Consider the following 18057-nt stretch of genomic DNA (forward strand, 5'->3'; position numbering starts at 1 on the left):
TGGTAGTGATTTGACCACAGGATTGAAAGCAGTTCTCATAAAGACAGTTCCGGATGCTAGAAGGGTCCTTCTCCCTTGTCTACTCAAGAATTAGCATAGCTAAAAAGAAAAGAAAAAAAATAATTAGCATAGCCAGGGGCCACAGGGGGCCACTGGAGTCCATGGCTGATGCACTGAAGCCCAGCGGGTCTACTAAAGGGAAGCCTTTTAAGCTCCTAGGAATGTTAGATGTCAAAAACATTTCCTGTGCACAGGATCTGATTATCACCAAGTTCATTGGGATCTCTTGTGGCTGGACATTTCTTGTTAACTAGTAGAATTAGAAGATCATGTGATATTGGAGTAAGACTCATCTTCATGCCTTTAGGATGCTGGTTCCATTGCAGGTATAATTATGTAAAGCTAAGAATCCAGGAAAGAATTGCCAGAGAAGGAACTAAAAATATGATTTTTCCTGAAAGTACCCACCATGTTCCTGAAATGAAACAAACCAATGACAACAGCAGCAAGTAGGCGATGTTAAGCACAGAAAGCCCAAATGCAGCTCACTGAAGTCAGTGTGAAGAAAGCTGAGGTCAACTAGGGGCACGTGGGTGGCTCAGTTGATTGTCTGACTTCATGCTCAAGGCGTGATCTCACGGTTTGTGAGTGTGAGTTCGAGCCCCACGTCAAGCTTGCTGCTGTCAGCCCAGAGTCCGCTTCGGACCCTCTGTCCCCCCCCTCTCTGCCCCTCCTCCACTTGCTGCTGTCTCTCTCTCAAAAATAAGTAACAAACCTTGGGGCGCCTGGGTGGCTCAGTCGGTTAAGCGTCCGACTTTGGCTCAGGTCACGATCTCGCGGTATGTGAGTTCGAGCCCCGCGTTGGGCTCTGTGCTGACTGCTCAGAGCCTGGAGCCTATTTCAGATTCTGTGTCTCCCTCTCTCTCTGCCCCTCCCCCGTTCATGCTCTGTCTCTCTCTGTCTCAAAAATAAATAAACGTTAAAAAAAAAATTTAAACAAATAAGTAACAAACCTTAAAAAAAAAGAAAAGCTGAGGTCAACTATATCAAACATCATATGTACCATATAGGCTTTCAATCAAGTATGTGTAAGTTAAAAAAAAGATTAATATAGCTAACCTTTTACACTGCTCCATGGCTGAACAATCAGTTACTACTGACACAATTCATAAAGCAGCATTAAGGCTAAGGCCTCTTTGTATTTACAGAAGATCTTTCTTTAATGTGTTTATAAAGTGGCTCTTTCAGAAACTGCCACACCTCGGCACCTTTATTTTCATGGAAATCGTGACCTTGGGCACTGGTAGTATTCGCAATTCCTCAGAAAAGGGGAGCTCCGGGCAGCAGGGGATACAGTCCCCCCCCCCCCCCCCCCCCCCCCCCCCCCCCCCCGCCCTGTTTGCTGAAGCCGCAGCAGGTGCTGACCTTGGGCCATGGCCCTGGGGGGATCCTGAACAAGAAGATGGTTCTTACAGCTTCAGCAGGTTGGGCTGCGGGTGGAAGCTCTGGACAGGGCATCCCTGCCTTTCCTGTTTTGCCAGGGCCCAAGGTAATCTTGAGAGGAAAGCTAAGTGAGCTGCTTGCGTTGCAGTCAGAAGCCTGGAGTCAACTTCCCAGGCAGTGATTCCACCAACTACTGGCCCCTGCTTGGCATCAAATTTATGTGTCCCGAGAAGCCTCGGGCAGTTTCCGTCACAAAGATATGATATCAAAAGGAATGAAGAGTGATCCAATATTGAAACTATGAAACTACTTGGAGCTGATAGTTCAAGTATTTTCCTGGCAAATGTCATGTATCACTGTTTTCCCTTAAAATTTGAAATATTCTGGGGTGCCTGGGTGGTTCAGTTGGTTGAGCATCCAACTCTTTTTTTTTTTTAACTGTTTTAAATGTTTCATTTATTTTTGAGAAAGACAGAGCATGATGGGGGGGGGGGGGGCAGAGAGAGAGGGAGACAGAATCCGAAACAGGCTCCAGGCTCTGAGCTGTCAGCACAGAGCCCGACGTGGTGCTCAAACTCGTGAACCATGAGATCATGACCTGAACTGAAGACGGACGCTTAACCGACTGAGCCACCCAGGTGCCCCTGAGTGTCCAACTCTTGATTTTGGCTCAAGTCATGATCCCAGGATCATGGGATCAAGTGGAGCCTGCTTAAGATTCTCCCTCCTTTTCTCTCTCTCTCTCTCTCTCTCTCTCTCTTCTTCTGCCCCTTCTCCTGCTTGCAGACTCTTTCTCTCTCTAAAAAAAAAAAAAATATTAAAAAAACTTTTTTTAAATGTTTATTCATTTTTTGAAAGACAGAGAGAAACAGAGCACAAGCAGGGGTGAGGCGAAGAGAGAGGGGGACACAGAATCTGAAGCAGACCCCAGGCTCTGAGCTGTCAGCACAGAGCCCAACGCGGGGCTCGAACTCACCAACCGCAAGATCATGACCAGAGCTGAAGTTGGATGCTCAGCCGAATGAGCCACCCAGGCGCCCCTTAAAAAAATTTTTTTTAATTGAAATATGCTATGGCATGCTACGATCCCTGCAGTACACCAGAGTGTCCTGTCACACAATGTGAGAACCACAGCCATGACCATTTAGAAACTGAGCGATTCTCATTTTGTCCTGAAAGGGCGGGCCTACCAACTCCATCTTGTTCTGTGCCCTGCACCTTGACCACGCCTCCTCCCTTTGAGTAACCTCCTGCTCACCGGTTCAAACTTCCCGATGAAAACACTCCGGCGACCTGCGTAACAGGACCCCCGACCCTTCCCCAGCCAATCGGCTGAGGCCACAGCCATTACCTCACCAACTGCCCCTAGGCCCCAATAAAACCTTTGTCCTTTTGAAACTCGCTCGCTCTCTCCCAGGCTTCTCACCGCTGCAGGTAGGGTCGGTGCAGGTAGGGGATTGAGCTCGAGCTAGGTCGAATAAAGGCTCTTTTGCTTTTGCATCGGACTGGGCTCCCTAGTTGTCTTTGGGGATCACGAATTCTGGGCATAACAGTCTTTGATTGAGTATTCAAGATAATCATTTTCTCCAAAGTACAACCTCTCTAAGCTCCAGTATAACCTGACCCCTTCCACCTTGAAGATTCTTCTAAAACTGAGCTCCACAGGAGATATTTTTAGATGACCACAGCAGATACTGAGGGTCCAGATTCTGACTTGTTCCTATGGAGGACATTTTGGATAAGTCTAAAACTACCTTGGAAGAGGAACAGTTTCCTATTTTAAATGCAATAAATAATAAATTATAATAACTATTTATTTATTTTGAGAGAGAGAGAGAGAGAGAGAGGGTGTAAGTAAACAAGGGGCAGAGACAGAGAGAGAGAGATTGAGATTGAGAAGCAGCCTCACCCAATTTGGGGCTCCTGCTCACCCAGTGTGGGACTCGAATTCACAAAGCATGAGATCATGACCTGAGCCAAGTCAGATGCTCGATGACTGAGCCATCAAGGCACCCCCTCATTTTATTTCCGGGATAGCCCACACGCATGTGTGTGTATGAGCAGGGGAGGTACAGAGAGAGGAAGAGAGAGAACCCAAGCAGGCTCCATGCTCAGAGCAGAGCCCAACATGGGGCCTGATGCCATGACCCTGGGATCACGACCTGAGCTGAAATCAAGATTTAGATATTCAACTGACTGAGCCACTCAGCACCCCAAGAAATTATAATTGTTTAAAATGTAGCCATTAACTTCAGGGTGCCTGGGTGGCTCAGTCAGTTATGTGTCTGACTCGAATTCGATTTCGGCTCAGGTCATGATTTCACAGTTTGTGAGGTCAAGCTCTGCATGGGGCTCCACAGTGGCAGTGCAGAGCCTTCTTGGGATTCTCACTCTCCCTCCCTCTCTGCCCCTCCCCTACTTGATCTCTCTCTCTCTCTCTCAAAATAAATAAACTTTTTAAAAAACCTTTAGGGGCACCTGGGTGGCACAGTCGGTTAAGCGTCCGACTTCAGCCAGGTCACGATCTCACGGTCCGTGAGTTCGAGCCCCGCGTCGGGCTCTGGGCTGATGGCTCAGAGCCTGGAGCCTGCTTCAGATTCTGTGTCTCCCTCTCTCTCTGCCCCTCCCCCGTTCATGCTCTGTCTCTTTCTGTCCCAAAAATAAAGAAACGTTGAAAAAAAAAATTAAAAACCTTTAAAAAGTAAGTATTCTTAATGACTTTTTTTACCATTCAACATTTCGTATCTGATTTTCACACTCTCAGTTAATCAAATAGATAAGACAGATTCAAAGTATAGAACACAACTGTACCTGGATTTGTAAGCGGGTATACCCAGGAAATTGTTCACTCTAGAAATAAATAGGCTGTTAACTATAAATATACATATTACAACTAAGAACACAAGTCCTGATTAATACCCTGCTTAAAATACAATTAATAATAAATATAATTAGATATTGTATATTGCAAGTAACAATCTAGACTAGACCATAAATAAATGTGTAGAACACGACAATGACAAAGAAAAGTTAAATGCCAAATATCAAAGGTGAGAAATTCCCAGTGCATTTATTCATAACATAGCTGCATTCAAGATGCTACAGGAGATGCCCGTATCTACTGAGTTCTTTGTCGGGAGTAATGAAAAGGACAGAACTTTTTTATTCATTATCCTGTCCAGTCTCAGAGTGAGAAGCAACCTTTGATTTGTCAGATGCTTTATAATCTTGTATAATAAGCCTTAGGTGATTGATGATTTCCTTGTCTGCTGTTCTCATGTTAAATCCCAACATCTTCATAATAGTTTCTCGAAAATCAGTCAGCTACAAAAAACCACCCAAAACATCAAGTCATACCATTAGTTTCAGTCACCTACATATTATGTACAATAAAATCGGTATCAGAAATGTAGTCTTATTAAACATTTCTCTATGAAATGTAACATTCTACATTCAAATTGTATTTTTAAGATAGAAAAATGGTCTCTTTTGGAGTGCCTGGGTGGCTCAGTGGGTTAAGCGTCAGACTTTGGCACAGGTCATGATCTTATGGTTTATGAGTTCAAGCCCCACATGGGGCTCTCCCACTCTCAGCACGGAGCCCACTTTGGATCCTCTGTCTCCCTCTCTCTCTGCTCCTCTTCTGCTCTCTCTCTCTCAAAAATAAATAAAAACTGGGGCGCCTGGGTGGCGCAGTCGTTTAAGCATCCAACTTCAGCCAGGTCACGATCTCACGGTCCGTGAGTTCGAGCCCCGGGTCGGGCTCTGGGCTGATGGCTCAGAGCCTGGAGCCTGTTTCCGATTTCTGTGTCTCCCTCTCTCTCTGCCCCCTCCCGCGTTCATGCTCTGTCTCTCTCTGTCCCAAAAAAATAAATAAAAACGTTGAAAAAAAAATTAAAAAAAAATAAAATAAAAACATTTAAAAAAGAAAGAAAGAAAAGTGGTCTCTTCTATTACAAGAACTCTTTATTTAAAATGTCCTTTTCAGGGGCGCCTGGGTGGCTCAGTCGGTTGAGCGGCCAACTTCGGCCCAGGTCATGATCTCGCGGTCCGTGAGTTTGAGCCCCGAGTCCGGCTCTGTGCTGACAGCTCAGAGCCTCGAGCCTGTTTCAGATTCTGTGTCTCCCTCTCTCTGACCCTCCCCCGTTCATGCCTTGTCTCTCTCTGTCTCAAAAATAAATAAACGCTAAAAAAAAAAAGAAAAAAAAAGAAAATGTCCTTTTCATTTTAAGATTTTTCTTTTTATTTTTAAGTCTTTTTCACCCCCAGCACAGAGCCTAACATGGGCCTTGAACTCATGACTCTGAGATCAAGAGTTGGATGCTTTACCGACTGAGCCACCCAAGCGCTCCTAAGGTTTTATTTTTACACTTTATAGACTAAACCTAATTTTATTGCTGCTTTTCATCTCTAAGGTGATTCCTTTTTTGATTTCAGACTTGTTGTATGGTAATAGCAGTCCCCGAAATCCATCTGTCTCCACCCCTCCTCCCTTATAAGGAAAGCAGCTCTAATCACCCATAAATCATGAGCCCAGGCTGAAGGATGCAGCTGGCCTCCAGGGGCGGCCCAGAAATAGGACAATGCATAAATGAGGAAATACTGAGAAGTCCAAGACCTAGTGGGTCAGAACCCTGGCAAGTGAGAGGGAAAAGAGAGGGCCTTGGAAACACATTAGCCGAAACGGGCAGTTGTAAAGGACAGGGTTTCTGAGGGGAGAAAGAGATACTTGGAAGGGTAAGGTGTTCCTTGGAGGTTTAGAGATAAAGGAAAAGAGAAAAGCAAACAGTGGGAAATGAGTGATTTCTATAAACAAGATGTACTGCAGAATCAGACATCACATAAACCCCCCCCACACCTCAACGTAAAAGACTTGAGGTGTTAAACTTTAGAAACTGCACTTACTGTACCAACACAAGAGGGTAGTATTGAGTTAAGAAACTAAAGGGGCGCCTGGGTGGCGCAGTCAGTTAAGCGTCCGACTTCAGCCAGGTCATGATCTCACGGTCCGTGAGTTCGAACCCCGCGTCAGGCTCTGGGCTGATGGCTTGGAGCCTGTTTCCAATTCTGTGTCTCCCTCTCTCTCTGCCCCTCCCCCGTTCATGCTCTGTCTCTCTCTGTCCCAAAAATAAATAAACGTTGAAAAAAAATTTTTTTAAAAAAAGAAACTAAGTAAACCCTGCCCTGTAACTACGTAAAGTAGAAACACCTAAAATTGAGAGGGCAGGACAATTAAAAGGATTTTAAAGTGAATAGATAAATGGCAAATACTATCCATCCAAATTTCTTTTTGTATTGAAAAGTTTTTAACGTTTATTTATTTTTGAGAGACAGAGCGCCAGTGGGGTAGGGACAGAGAGAGAGGGAAACACAGAATCTGAAGCAGGCTCCAGGTTCCAAGCTGTCAGCACAGAGCCCGATGCGGGGCTCAAACCCACGAATCCGTGAGATCATGGCCTGAGCCCAAGTCGGACGCTTAACCGACTGAGCCACCCAGGTGCCCCCATCCAAATTTCCTTAAGAAGAAAATAGCCTCCTCCAAACTAGTCAGGTGATGAAACTCTGCCCCGACCCCCCCCCCCCCCCCCCCCCCGCCAAAGAACTCCCATGAAGCAAAAGAAACATGTTTGACACAATACCCAGTATGGATTAAATATCAAACAAGGATTTGCAGACGGGGGGTGGGGGGAACCTTTGTTTTGAATCAGAAATACAGTATTCAGAATACAAATGGACAAAAAAAGATATCCAAGATATCTCATAAATAAGATGTGAGGTCAGGTTGAAGTCAGGGAAGAACATGACAAAGTCATCTCAGAGATAAGGAGTAAGCTACAGAGTACCCAAAGTAGAAGAGATCTGACTGAAAATATGATAAGGAACATCGAGAAGAATAAAAACAAGAATATACATAAGCAGAAGTTTAAAATGAGAAAAAGCCAAATCATATCATGATTTTGTGTTTTAAGAATTTCTTAAGGTAATCTCTAAAGTTCTACATATTTTGTAAGAACTAATAATGGACAGGCGGCATATAATCTCACAATAGCCCAAAATTACCAGTTAGCCTTTAAAAAATTCTCCAAAAACATGTGCTCTGTAAATGCCGTGGAAATCTAAGCAAATTTAGAAGCACGACCCTCTTTTCCTAAAAGTGACTCAGCCCCAGACACGTGGGTTCCCCTGAACTCCCAATCTCTCACATCGTTTTCCTCCTTGTCACCGGTTAATCGGAGGATGTGTATGCAAACCTAACATAAGATAATCCTATATCCCCTCCTTTGCCACGGAGGATTTACCGGGAATAGGCATTTGATCTAAGCTGGGCTTATAAGACACTTTCTTGGGATTCTCTCTCCTGTCACAGAATCTCTAAATATCAAGCAAGCTGACATACATGGCAAAGCCAAGCAGAGATGGTGAAAAGAGCTGTATGAGGCTCCAGGCGCTGATCCTGGGGCCCTCTCAGAGGTCTGGCTGTTTAACTCACCTTTGATTCCATAAGCCAACAACGTCCTTTTTGTCTGGCCTAGAGTCTACGTTGAGATGGGTGTTGATCACTTCGACTTAAAGAATCTTACTAAAGTAATAAAACAAACCTCTTGTTGTCTTGATACTTTATCAAGCGTGCTCTTTGCTGTGTAGCGCTCAGGGCTGATGGCGTCTAACATCTGATGGACTTTCTCTTTGTCTCCTCTTTCCTCTGTCTTGGCAGAGTCTGACGTAGTTTTCAAGTTGTCTGTTTTCATAACTGTCTTCCCTTGCGTTAGTTCAGCTTTTGTTAAAGATTGCCTGAGCTTTTCAATTGTTTTGTCCTGTGAGGGTATAAGGTTGGGGGAAGGGAGATGGCTGTGATTAGATCTTTTCTAAGTAATAAACAAGATGCATGGTATAACCCATGCTTCTTTTCCTTCTTCTTCTTGTTTTGTTTTGTTTTTTTTGACCTGATATACGGAAAAGAAAGAAAATTCCATAATTTATGAATTAAGAGAACATTTCTTAACCGTCAAACTCATCAATAACCAACAGTCACTGAGCACCTGTATCAATTAGACACTTGGGATTTAAAGACGTTTAACGAGTATTCCATGCCTTCAAAAGTCTTACAGCCTCTGCTAGCCAAATTCAGAAATACAGACAATAACTGGCTTTGCAGTAAGATAAATATTGTGATAGAATGGGAAAAAAAAACATTGATCCATAAGTATTTAGTGCACCTTTGGTTTAAGGAATCAAACGTATGCTTGAAATAGTACAGCGAAGCTTGGTATGGAGAAGATCCAAAGAGGAGCCCCCAAAATGAGTAAAACTTTTAACTATTACCCCAATAAGAAAGACCAAAATAAAACTTAAAAAGCAAGGGTTCTGGGGCGCCTGGGTGGCTCAGTCAGTTAAGTGGCTGACTTTGGCTCAGGTCATGGTCTCTCGGTCCGTGAGTTCGAGCCCCACATCGGGCTCTGTGCTGACAGCTCAGAGCCTGGAGCCTGCTTCAGATTCTGTGTCTCCCTCTCTCTGACCCTCCCCTGTTCATGCTGTGTCTCTCCCTTTCTCAAAAGTAAATAAACGTTAAAAAATATATAAAAATAAAAAAAAAAAAGCAAGGGTTCTAGAATCCCAACATTTAGAATACCGGTTACCTTTGAGAAGTAGGGAAGAGAATACATGATGGCTTCAGTGGAGTTGATAATGCTCTTGTTCTTTAAATTTTTTTTAATGTTTATTCATTTTTGAAAGACAGAGAGAGAGAGAGCACCAGCAGGGGTGGGCAGAGAGAGAGGGAGACACAAAATCTGAAACAGGCTCCAGGCTCTGAGCTGTCAGCACAGAGCCTGATGCAGGGCTCGAACTCACGAACCGCGAGATCATGACCTGAGCCGAAGTTGGATGCTCAACTGACTGAGCCACCCAGGCTCCCCGATAATGCTCTCGTTCTTAAGATAAGTGGTAGATTTGCATGCATCTAATTTTATTATCCAATATATACTCTTATGTGTGTATATAAAATAATTTTAATGCTTTTTAATTCAATGAGAAACATGCAGCTAAAATAGTAACAAGACCAAAGCTTAAGTGAATCTTTGAAAGCTCACTTCCTTTACTTACCTTGAGGACGTTTACTCTTGTCAGTTGAGTTTTCATACTTTTATTTGACAATTTCAAATCACTCAGCTGTTTCTGAAGTTTCTGAATTTTCTCCTCTAATCTTTGAGTTGTAGCATTCTGCAAATTCTGCTGAATATTCAACAGTGTTTGTTGCTCATTGTCTTTCTCTAGCTGTTTGGATATCTTGCCATGTTCTGCTATCCATGATTTCTTAATCCCAGAGTTTTCCTTTGCAGAAATCAACAGTATTGAAATAAAGAAGTTGTGCTTTAAGTGGTGTTCCACACTAGCATACCACATCTACTCTAGTCTAATAAACTGCAGACAGTAATACTTATGTAAGTAAATTTTTTTCACCATAAATATGCATTATTAAAATAATCTGGAAAATAAAGTATGACAATAAAAGGGTGGCTCAGTGCTAACAAGGGCACAGGTAAGTAGACAATTTCATAAACATTGGATGGTAACAGAGGAGATCAGCTTTTCAAGGAATGTATTATAAGGAAATATTTAGTAAAGATTCATACGCAAATATATTCTTTACATTATTTATAACACAAAAAAGTAGTAACAGTGCAAATGCCAAAAAATTACATATTATTGATTATACATTCCCTAGAAGTCAAGCTTCAAAAATATCTACTAAAAGAAAATATTAATGCTACAACTAAATGAAGGAAGGAGGATTAAGAAAAACTCTGCCAGGGCGCCTGGGTGGCTCAGTCGGTTAAGCGGCCTACTTCAGCTCAGGTCATGATCTCGCGGTCCGTGAGTTCGAGCCCCGCGTCGGGCTCTGTGCTGACAGCTCAGAGCCTGGAGCCTGCTTCAGATTCTGTGTCTCCCTCTCTCTGACCCTCCCCCGTTCATGCTCTGTCTCTCTCTGTCTCAATAATAAATAAACGTTAAAAAAAAAAAAAGAAAAAAAAAAAAAAGAAAAACTCTGCCTACCAATTATGTTAACATAGGTATAGAAAAATATTCTTTTTAAGTATTAATTTGTTTATTTTGAGAGAGACAGACAGAGCATGAGTGGGGAAGGGGCAGCGAGCAAGGGAGAGAGAGAGAATCCTGGGTAGGCTCCATGCTATCAGCTCAGAATCAGACCCGGGACTCGATCTCATGAATTGCAAGATCATGACCTAAGCTGAAATCAAGAACCAGATGCTTAACCGACTGAACCACTCAGGTGCCCCTCTGTGGAAAAATATTAGAATTATCCCTATATTTTAACACTGCTTATCTTACAGTGGTAGGATTACTGTGATTTTAATTATATTCTTTCTAATAATCTATACTTTATAAAATTAGTACCAGAAAAAAAGAGAGGATAAAAATCGAATAAAAATACCATATATTTTCACTATATATAAATCAAAAGATAATAACGTTTGTATTAAAAAAAAAAAACCAACTGTTCTTTGGAAGAATAAAATAGATGCCCCAAGCAAGCCTGGTTAAAGAGAAAAGAGAGAAAGTAAAAAATACATAATATTAGGAAGGAAAAACATACAGAATGCATAGATACAGAAAATATGAAAATAATTCTACACTTGATCTTAGCCAAAAGGCCGAGAGGCGATTATATGAAAATAATTCTAAAAGAATATTTTATAATTCAGTGGCAAAAAGTTGAAAATCTAAAAGAAATACATTTTTTTCTAGAAAACAATAATATGCAATCATGACCAGAAAACAAAAAACCCTAGTAAAGGGGCACCTGGGTGGCTCATTCAGTTAAGTATCCAACTCTTGGTTTCAGCTCAGGTCATGATCTCATGGTTCATGGGTTTGAGCCCTGTGTCAGTCTCCACGTTGACAGTGCAGAGCCTGCTTGGAATTCTCTCTCTCCCTCTCTCTGCCCCTGCCCCTCAAAATAAATAAGTAAGTAAGTAAGTAAATAAATAAATAAATAAATAAAATGAATTATACTTGGAGAATTTGGCATACTTTTTCCGAATCAAGGGAAAAAAATCAAAGATACTGACAATTTGAACCATATGAATCATATGAGCATTAACTATCTATGGAACTTTATGCCCAACAAACAGAGAACACATTCTTTACAAGCACACGTGGAACAGTTACCAAAATCAATCCAGTATTAAGCCATGTAAGAAGTCTCAATAAATTCTCAAGGATCAGGTACTTCCAGCATGTTGTAATAAAAGACAAAAATCTTAAATCCTATGCATCTGGAAACCTAAAAATGTATTACTATGTTTAAAATGAAAAATAAGGAAAACAGTCCATGTCAATATTTGTGGCACAAAGCTAAAGTACCTCTTGACAGAAAAATTATAGTTTAAGCACTTTTATCAGGATATTTGAAAGGTTAAACATAAAGCAGGTGTTCTTATTCCTTCTCTTCTTATTCTCCCTTTCCTTTCTTTTCCTCTCTGGACAATACAGTCCTCATGCTGGTAGATGGGCAAGACAAGGTAGGCGCCAGAATGAGAAGAGAAAAGCTGATGACCCAAGCGGGCTGACAGAAGTGGACACAGAGATGGGCTGCCCTGCAGAGGGGCTCAGAGCCTGACCAGGGTGAAAGGAGAGCCCGGGTGGAGAGGTGACCTGCCGTGGAGGGTAACAGCCCGAGCAGGGTGAGGAAGGCATGCACACGGTTTTGGAAATTAACAAGAAGAGACAGGAACCCAAATAGGCAAATGGGTGAAGGAAACATCCAGGCAAAGACTAAAAAGCCAAAAGACTAAAAAAGATAAAAGAAATGCTCCAACTCACTAATTAGAGAAATGCAAATTAAATTAACAACACTTTATACCCCCCAAAATAGGAAAATTTAGGAAGAATGTATTCTCTCTTATGACTTTTTTTAACATTTTCTTTTCTCTAGCTTACTTTATCATAAGAATACCATATACATAAATATGGCATACAAAATATGTGTTAATTGACTCTTTATGTAATCAGCAAGGCTTCTGGTCAACAGTAGGCTATTAGTAGTTAAGTTCTGAGGTAGTCGAAAATTATACACGGGACCTTTCAACTACATGGGGAAGGTGTCAGCACCCCTAACCCCCACATAGTATAGACAAAAAGATACACATTAAACACATTAGATTGATCTCTTTTGGAAGAGGGAATGGGAAAATAGACTTAAAAGGAGTAAATAAATAAGAGAAAGCTCTTCCATGGTCCAAGATAGTGTGTTATGTACCATAGAGTTTGATTAACTCAACCTTCTGCATATGAGGTCCAAATTGTGAGGAGTAGGGAAGCAAAGGAATACAAGAAGCCAACAAACAAACAAACAAACAAAAAACAAGGTGCTCAGCCTTACTAGTAATCAGGTAAATGTTATAACTATACTATTTTAACCCAACTCTCTCTCTCTCAAAGAATGACATCATCCAATGCTGGCTAGGCTGTGAAGAAGAAGCAGGCACTCAGGCATTTCTATTTGGAAAGTGAAACTCTTGCTTTTTGGAAGGTGGTATTTTGGCAGTGGCTATTAAAATTTAAAATACTCATACACTGTGATCCTATAATTTCATATCTAGAACTCAATCGCCTAGGGGGAGAAAGCACCAATGTGGAAAGACATATGTAGAAATATATTTATTGCTACATTATTTGTAATGGCATAAAAGGTGGAAATAATTTAGTAGTCCATCAGTAGGGAACTAATCAAATAAATAAGTTATATATACTCGGTGGAATACTATGCAGCTATTAAAGGAATGAGTTAAATCCATTCTTTTAACCTAAGGACAAACCATGAGGTACTTACTTTTTACTGTGTAATAACAGTATTTCACTAGCATAGTCCCAGTTTTTTTTTTCCAGTTTATTTATTTTGAAAGAGAGAGAGGGTGCAAGCAGGGGAAGGACAGAGAGAGGGAGAGAGAGAATCCCACGTATTGTCAGCACAGAACCCGACACAGGGCTTGAGATGGTGACCTGAGTCGAAACCAAGAATCGGATGCTTAACCTACTGAGCCACCCAGGTGCCCCCACACAGTCCCAGTTTGATAAAAAGTACCTACATACATGTACTTGACTATTTCCATAACCATGGCAATAGTTGTAGAAGATATATATACTGCTGTTTACTGGGGTAAAATAGGCAGAAAGAAGGTTGGGGGAAATTATTATTGTTTTCTTAAAAACTTTTCACTTGGTTTCAAGAGTTACAGAAAGGATGTGTTAATTGAATATTCTTAAAATTTAATATAGCATTTTACGGGTGCCTGAGTGGCTCAGTGAGTTGAACATCTGACTCCTGATTTTGGCTCAGATCATGATCTCACAGTTTGTGTCGGGACACTGACAGTTCGTGTCCTGACATTCTGGGGAACACAGTGCCTGAGGCTCCACCTGTACAGTCATTCCCTTGAGCTCCTTTCCTTCGAATCAGCTTTTTAAAGCACATTAAGAAATACATTAACAAATGCCCTCATAATAAATACCAAATGTGTGCATCTTAGAGAAATGAGAGACATGGAAAGAGGAGAGGATTTTTTTTTAAATTTTTTTTAATGTTTATTTATTTTTGAGACAGAGAGAGACAGAGCATGAACGGGGGAGGGTCAGAGAGAGGGAGACACAGAATCTGAAACAGGCTCCAGGCTCCGAGCTGTCAGCACAGAGCCCGACGCGGGGCTCGAACTCACGGACCGCGAGATCATGACCTGAGCCGAAGTCGGCCGCCCAACCGACTGAGCCACCCAGGCGCCCCTGGAGAGGATTTTTTTTAAATGTTTATTTATTTTTGAGAGAGAGAGAGAGAGGGCGCAAGCAAGAGAGGGCCAGAGAGAGAGAGGGAGGCACAGAATCTGAAGCAGGCTCCAGGCTCTGAGCTGTCAGCACAGAGCCCGACACGAGGCTGGAACCCACGAACCATGAGACCATGACCTGAACTGAAGTCAGATGCCCAATCCATTAAGCTGCCCAGGTTTTCCAAGGAGAGGCTTTTTGATAAAAACAGAAGGTTTAAAAGTTTGTAGCAAATTTTCCTCCCTTTTCTAATATTAAGTATTAACAGCTTTAAACGTTAGATGATACCATAAAATACGATCATTTTCATTGTCAAAGAAATGCTTTATATATAGAAATTCTTACTTTTTTCCTGTTCAATTCTAATCTCTCTTGAAAAAAGTCATTAATAGCAGTGTTTCCTTCCATACGTTTCAAGGGTCTTTTTTGTTCCCTCTGCCTTTCTTCCATTTGGGAGAATTCTCCAACGGCTTCTTCAGAGTGGCCACATAGCTGCTCCAGCCGTTTGGTGAGCATCTGGATTTCCTGCTGCAGACCTGCTGTCCTCTGTGGGGAGAAAAGGACAGACAAAGCTCCTGATGGTCTGTGACCTCTGTTTCAATTAAAAACTATGTGTGAGGTCTACTGACACTGACATTGTGCTGACATTACATTACTAAATAGGTGACTGGGGAAGACTTCTAAGATTTGACATGTAGAAGCTGGTTTTAGAAAAAGAAATTGAAAGGTGTGATATACAAAATCAGACATTTTAGTTGGCATTGAGAAATAAAATTGTGTAATGAATTTTAAGCAAAAAGTAAAATAAAAAATTGGAACTCTCCAACAAACAGACTGAGCAGATTTTATTGACACACTGAATTTAAGCAGTATCTAACTTTGAATTTTAGGGTGAAGAGGCATGAAATTTTACTAAAATCATGTGGACATGACAAGGAGATATATAGCCACTTAAACTTGCCGGTTCAATCTTTTGATAGACTCGGCCAGTATATTCAAACAAATGACTGACTTGACAATGTATTTTACCCCATTGACTGAACTGACCAGTATTTAGTCATGATGGACACATATATATCTTCACCATACCACTATTTTTTTTTTAAATTTTTATTTATTTTTGAGAGAGAGAGAGCAGGTGAGGCGCAGAGAAAGAGGGAGACACAAAATCCGAAGCAGGCTCCAGGCTCCGAGCTGTCAGCACAGAGCCTGACACAGGGCTTGAACCCACGAACCGCGAGATCATGACCTGAGAGGAAGTGGGACGTTTGACCGACTGAGCCACCCAGGCACCCCACCATACCACTATCTTTAAGCTAGCATTCGTTGACCTTCCACTGAACTGTAGTAAGCATTTATCATGTATTAATCCATTTAATCCTTACCACTCTGTGAGACAGGAACTGTGCCCTCCCAGCCCCCACCCCACACCCCTCCACCAAATTTTACAAATGAAACCGAGATACAGAGAGGATAAGGAACCGGCCCAAGAGCACACAGCTGGCAATGGCTGAGCTGGGATTCATACTGGGGCTCTCTACTTTTCACAAATACACTATACTACCTCTGCTGTCATAATGGACATCCTCTTCCCTTTTATATTGTAGTAATAAAAATGAAATCAAAATTAAAATTCAGAGCCACAGAATTTACTAAATCGCTAATATAAAAAAATCCACATGTTAAACAAATCTGAAAGGGTGGCTTGTCTGTCAATACACTTAACAGACTTCCAAGATTGCTCATTTGCACCAACTTCCTGAACCCTCTCTTTCACAGCTTCTTCCGTGGCTAGTGTGGGGACAACACTATTGCTCAGAAGAGTAGCCAACCGACTGAGGAATTTCTGACAGTAACATTGCACAGTTTTTGTTTCCCAGCCGGAAGGAGACAAAGGTCTGTCCAACTCATATTTTTGTTTTTCCTTATGGATTGAATCTTGCTGACATTTATCCCAAATTTTCTGCCCATCTTTTGGTCCTTCAGAGTGAAAAATGTTGTCTCTCTCCAAGTTTTTGGTCAGGATAGCTTCCCCTATATCCTAAACGTGCCAACACACGTGAAACTTCCCATTTGGAATTTAATATGGAGACATTGACTTCCTTTTGTTTTCTTGAAATATAAATATAGTCATAATACAAGACTTCAGGAGAAAGGTCCTCCAAAGACATAAAGAGTTATGGAGTCATAAGACAGACGAGGGCATGCTCAAAAGAGCAAACTGGAATATCAACAGGTATTAAAATGACTGTACGAAGAAATTGTTTTGAGAACACAGGAAATTTAGCTTAGAGAAGCAGCTGACCAAATAGCCTCAGTTATGAAGTTAAACTCTTAATAGAAAATTCTGGGGGGTACCTGGGTGGCTCAGTTGGTTAAGCATCTGACTCTTGGTTTCAGCTCAGGTCATGATCTCAGTTTGTGGGTTCGAGCCCCGCATTGGGCTCTGTGCTGACAGCTCAGAGCCTGGAGCTGCTTCAGATTCTGTGTCTCCCTCTTTCTCTGTCCCTACCCCACTCGTGCTCTGCCCCTCTCTCTCTCAAAAATAAATAATAAACATTAAAAATGTAAAACAAAAAAAAAAAGAGAAAATTCTGAGCTAATAAATGTAGAAGGAATGATAGAAATTTAAAAATCATCATTTTCTATCTAATGAAATAACTGATTCAGGCAAGGACCATCAATGAATGCTAAGACACTTAATGAAAAGTTGGGAGGGCAACAGATATTTCTACAAAGACTTCATCATGGTTCTATAACATCACTTAGTAACAACAACTTTGACTATGTAGATGTATAGATGTATAAATGAAAGAAGTCACACCTCTTTCCCCCAACCTTTCCCTTGTACTCCTGTAATCATCCTGCTTCCATTATAAATAGTCAGGGCTAAAAAAAAAAAAAAAAAAAAAAATGCTTGTATTTCTCCCCTGGCTCCCACCCTCCAACATTCTTCTATAAAACCTCTACTCATCCGGTGAATTGCTTTCTACTAGTGACCAGGCTCATCTCTTCCTTCTAAACCCAACTCATGCCATAATTCTAGATTTCAAGGTCAAATGCAGATGATCTGCCAGTTTAGCTTTGTGATTTCTGTGCCTCGGTTTCAATGACTTTTGCTTACACCGCCCTTCAACACACATTCAGAGCCCAAAATCCAGCTGCTGGCAGCAGCAGGAGGTAACCCACACCAGAAATGTATAACACCGACATTTCAGTCTCTTATCACCACCGCTTCCTCCCAGGTCTTGCTCAGCTCCAATCCCTTTTAGGGTTCTATCACAGAGGCCTTAGATCCACCTTGTGATTACTCTCTGTACCTCGGAAAGGCTTTCGGTCAACCATACTGCACAGCTTCCTTTGATTCCCCGCCCACATCCCCATGCCCCCCCATTTCCCATCCCCCCAGGATCAGAAGCAGACCAACAACCTACTAAACATTTGCCAATGATCTCTCAGAGTAACACGAGGTCTTGCAAATCCTGTTTCTTGAAAAATCAATATTTATTCTCACCTTCATCATGAAACTATCCAAGGAATCTTCTTGTCCTTTCATATTCATATGATGGGTGAATCCATTAACACCTGCTAACTTTTCCTCCAAAAGGCCTGCTTTCCGCTCTGCCTTTTCTCTTTCAAACAGATGGACTCTGTGTAAAATATTGGTGGGTAACAATATCATGAAACCAACTCAATTTTCAAACTTAAATTAAAAATAATTAAAGTTGGGGTGCCTGGGTGGCTCAGTGGGTTAAGCATCTGACTTTGCCTCAG

At 41.6% G+C, this 18057-nt stretch overlaps 1 protein-coding gene across 5 annotated transcripts in view; it reads right to left on the bottom strand.

The window, feature by feature from the left end:
* Positions 1 to 4487: 4487 nt before the first annotated feature.
* The window catches only part of LOC125168421 (golgin subfamily A member 6-like protein 22), a 41527-nt gene continuing 27957 nt past the window's right edge, over positions 4488 to 18057 (bottom strand). For all 5 annotated transcript variants that reach the window (XM_047863539.1, XM_047863541.1, XM_047863538.1 and 2 more), the window contains 5 exons: positions 17798 to 17933; positions 14629 to 14829; positions 9547 to 9774; positions 8043 to 8258; positions 4488 to 4767 (listed from right to left, as the gene is read on the bottom strand). In XM_047863539.1, the coding sequence (XP_047719495.1) occupies positions 4606 to 4767; positions 8043 to 8258; positions 9547 to 9774; positions 14629 to 14829; positions 17798 to 17933 (943 nt within the window). In that variant the 3' untranslated portion in view covers positions 4488 to 4605. The remainder of the gene's footprint in view (positions 4768 to 8042; positions 8259 to 9546; positions 9775 to 14628; positions 14830 to 17797; positions 17934 to 18057) is intronic.

The sequence above is a fragment of the Prionailurus viverrinus genome, chromosome B3 (assembly GCF_022837055.1).
Source record: "Prionailurus viverrinus isolate Anna chromosome B3, UM_Priviv_1.0, whole genome shotgun sequence".
NCBI lineage: Eukaryota > Metazoa > Chordata > Mammalia > Carnivora > Felidae > Prionailurus > Prionailurus viverrinus.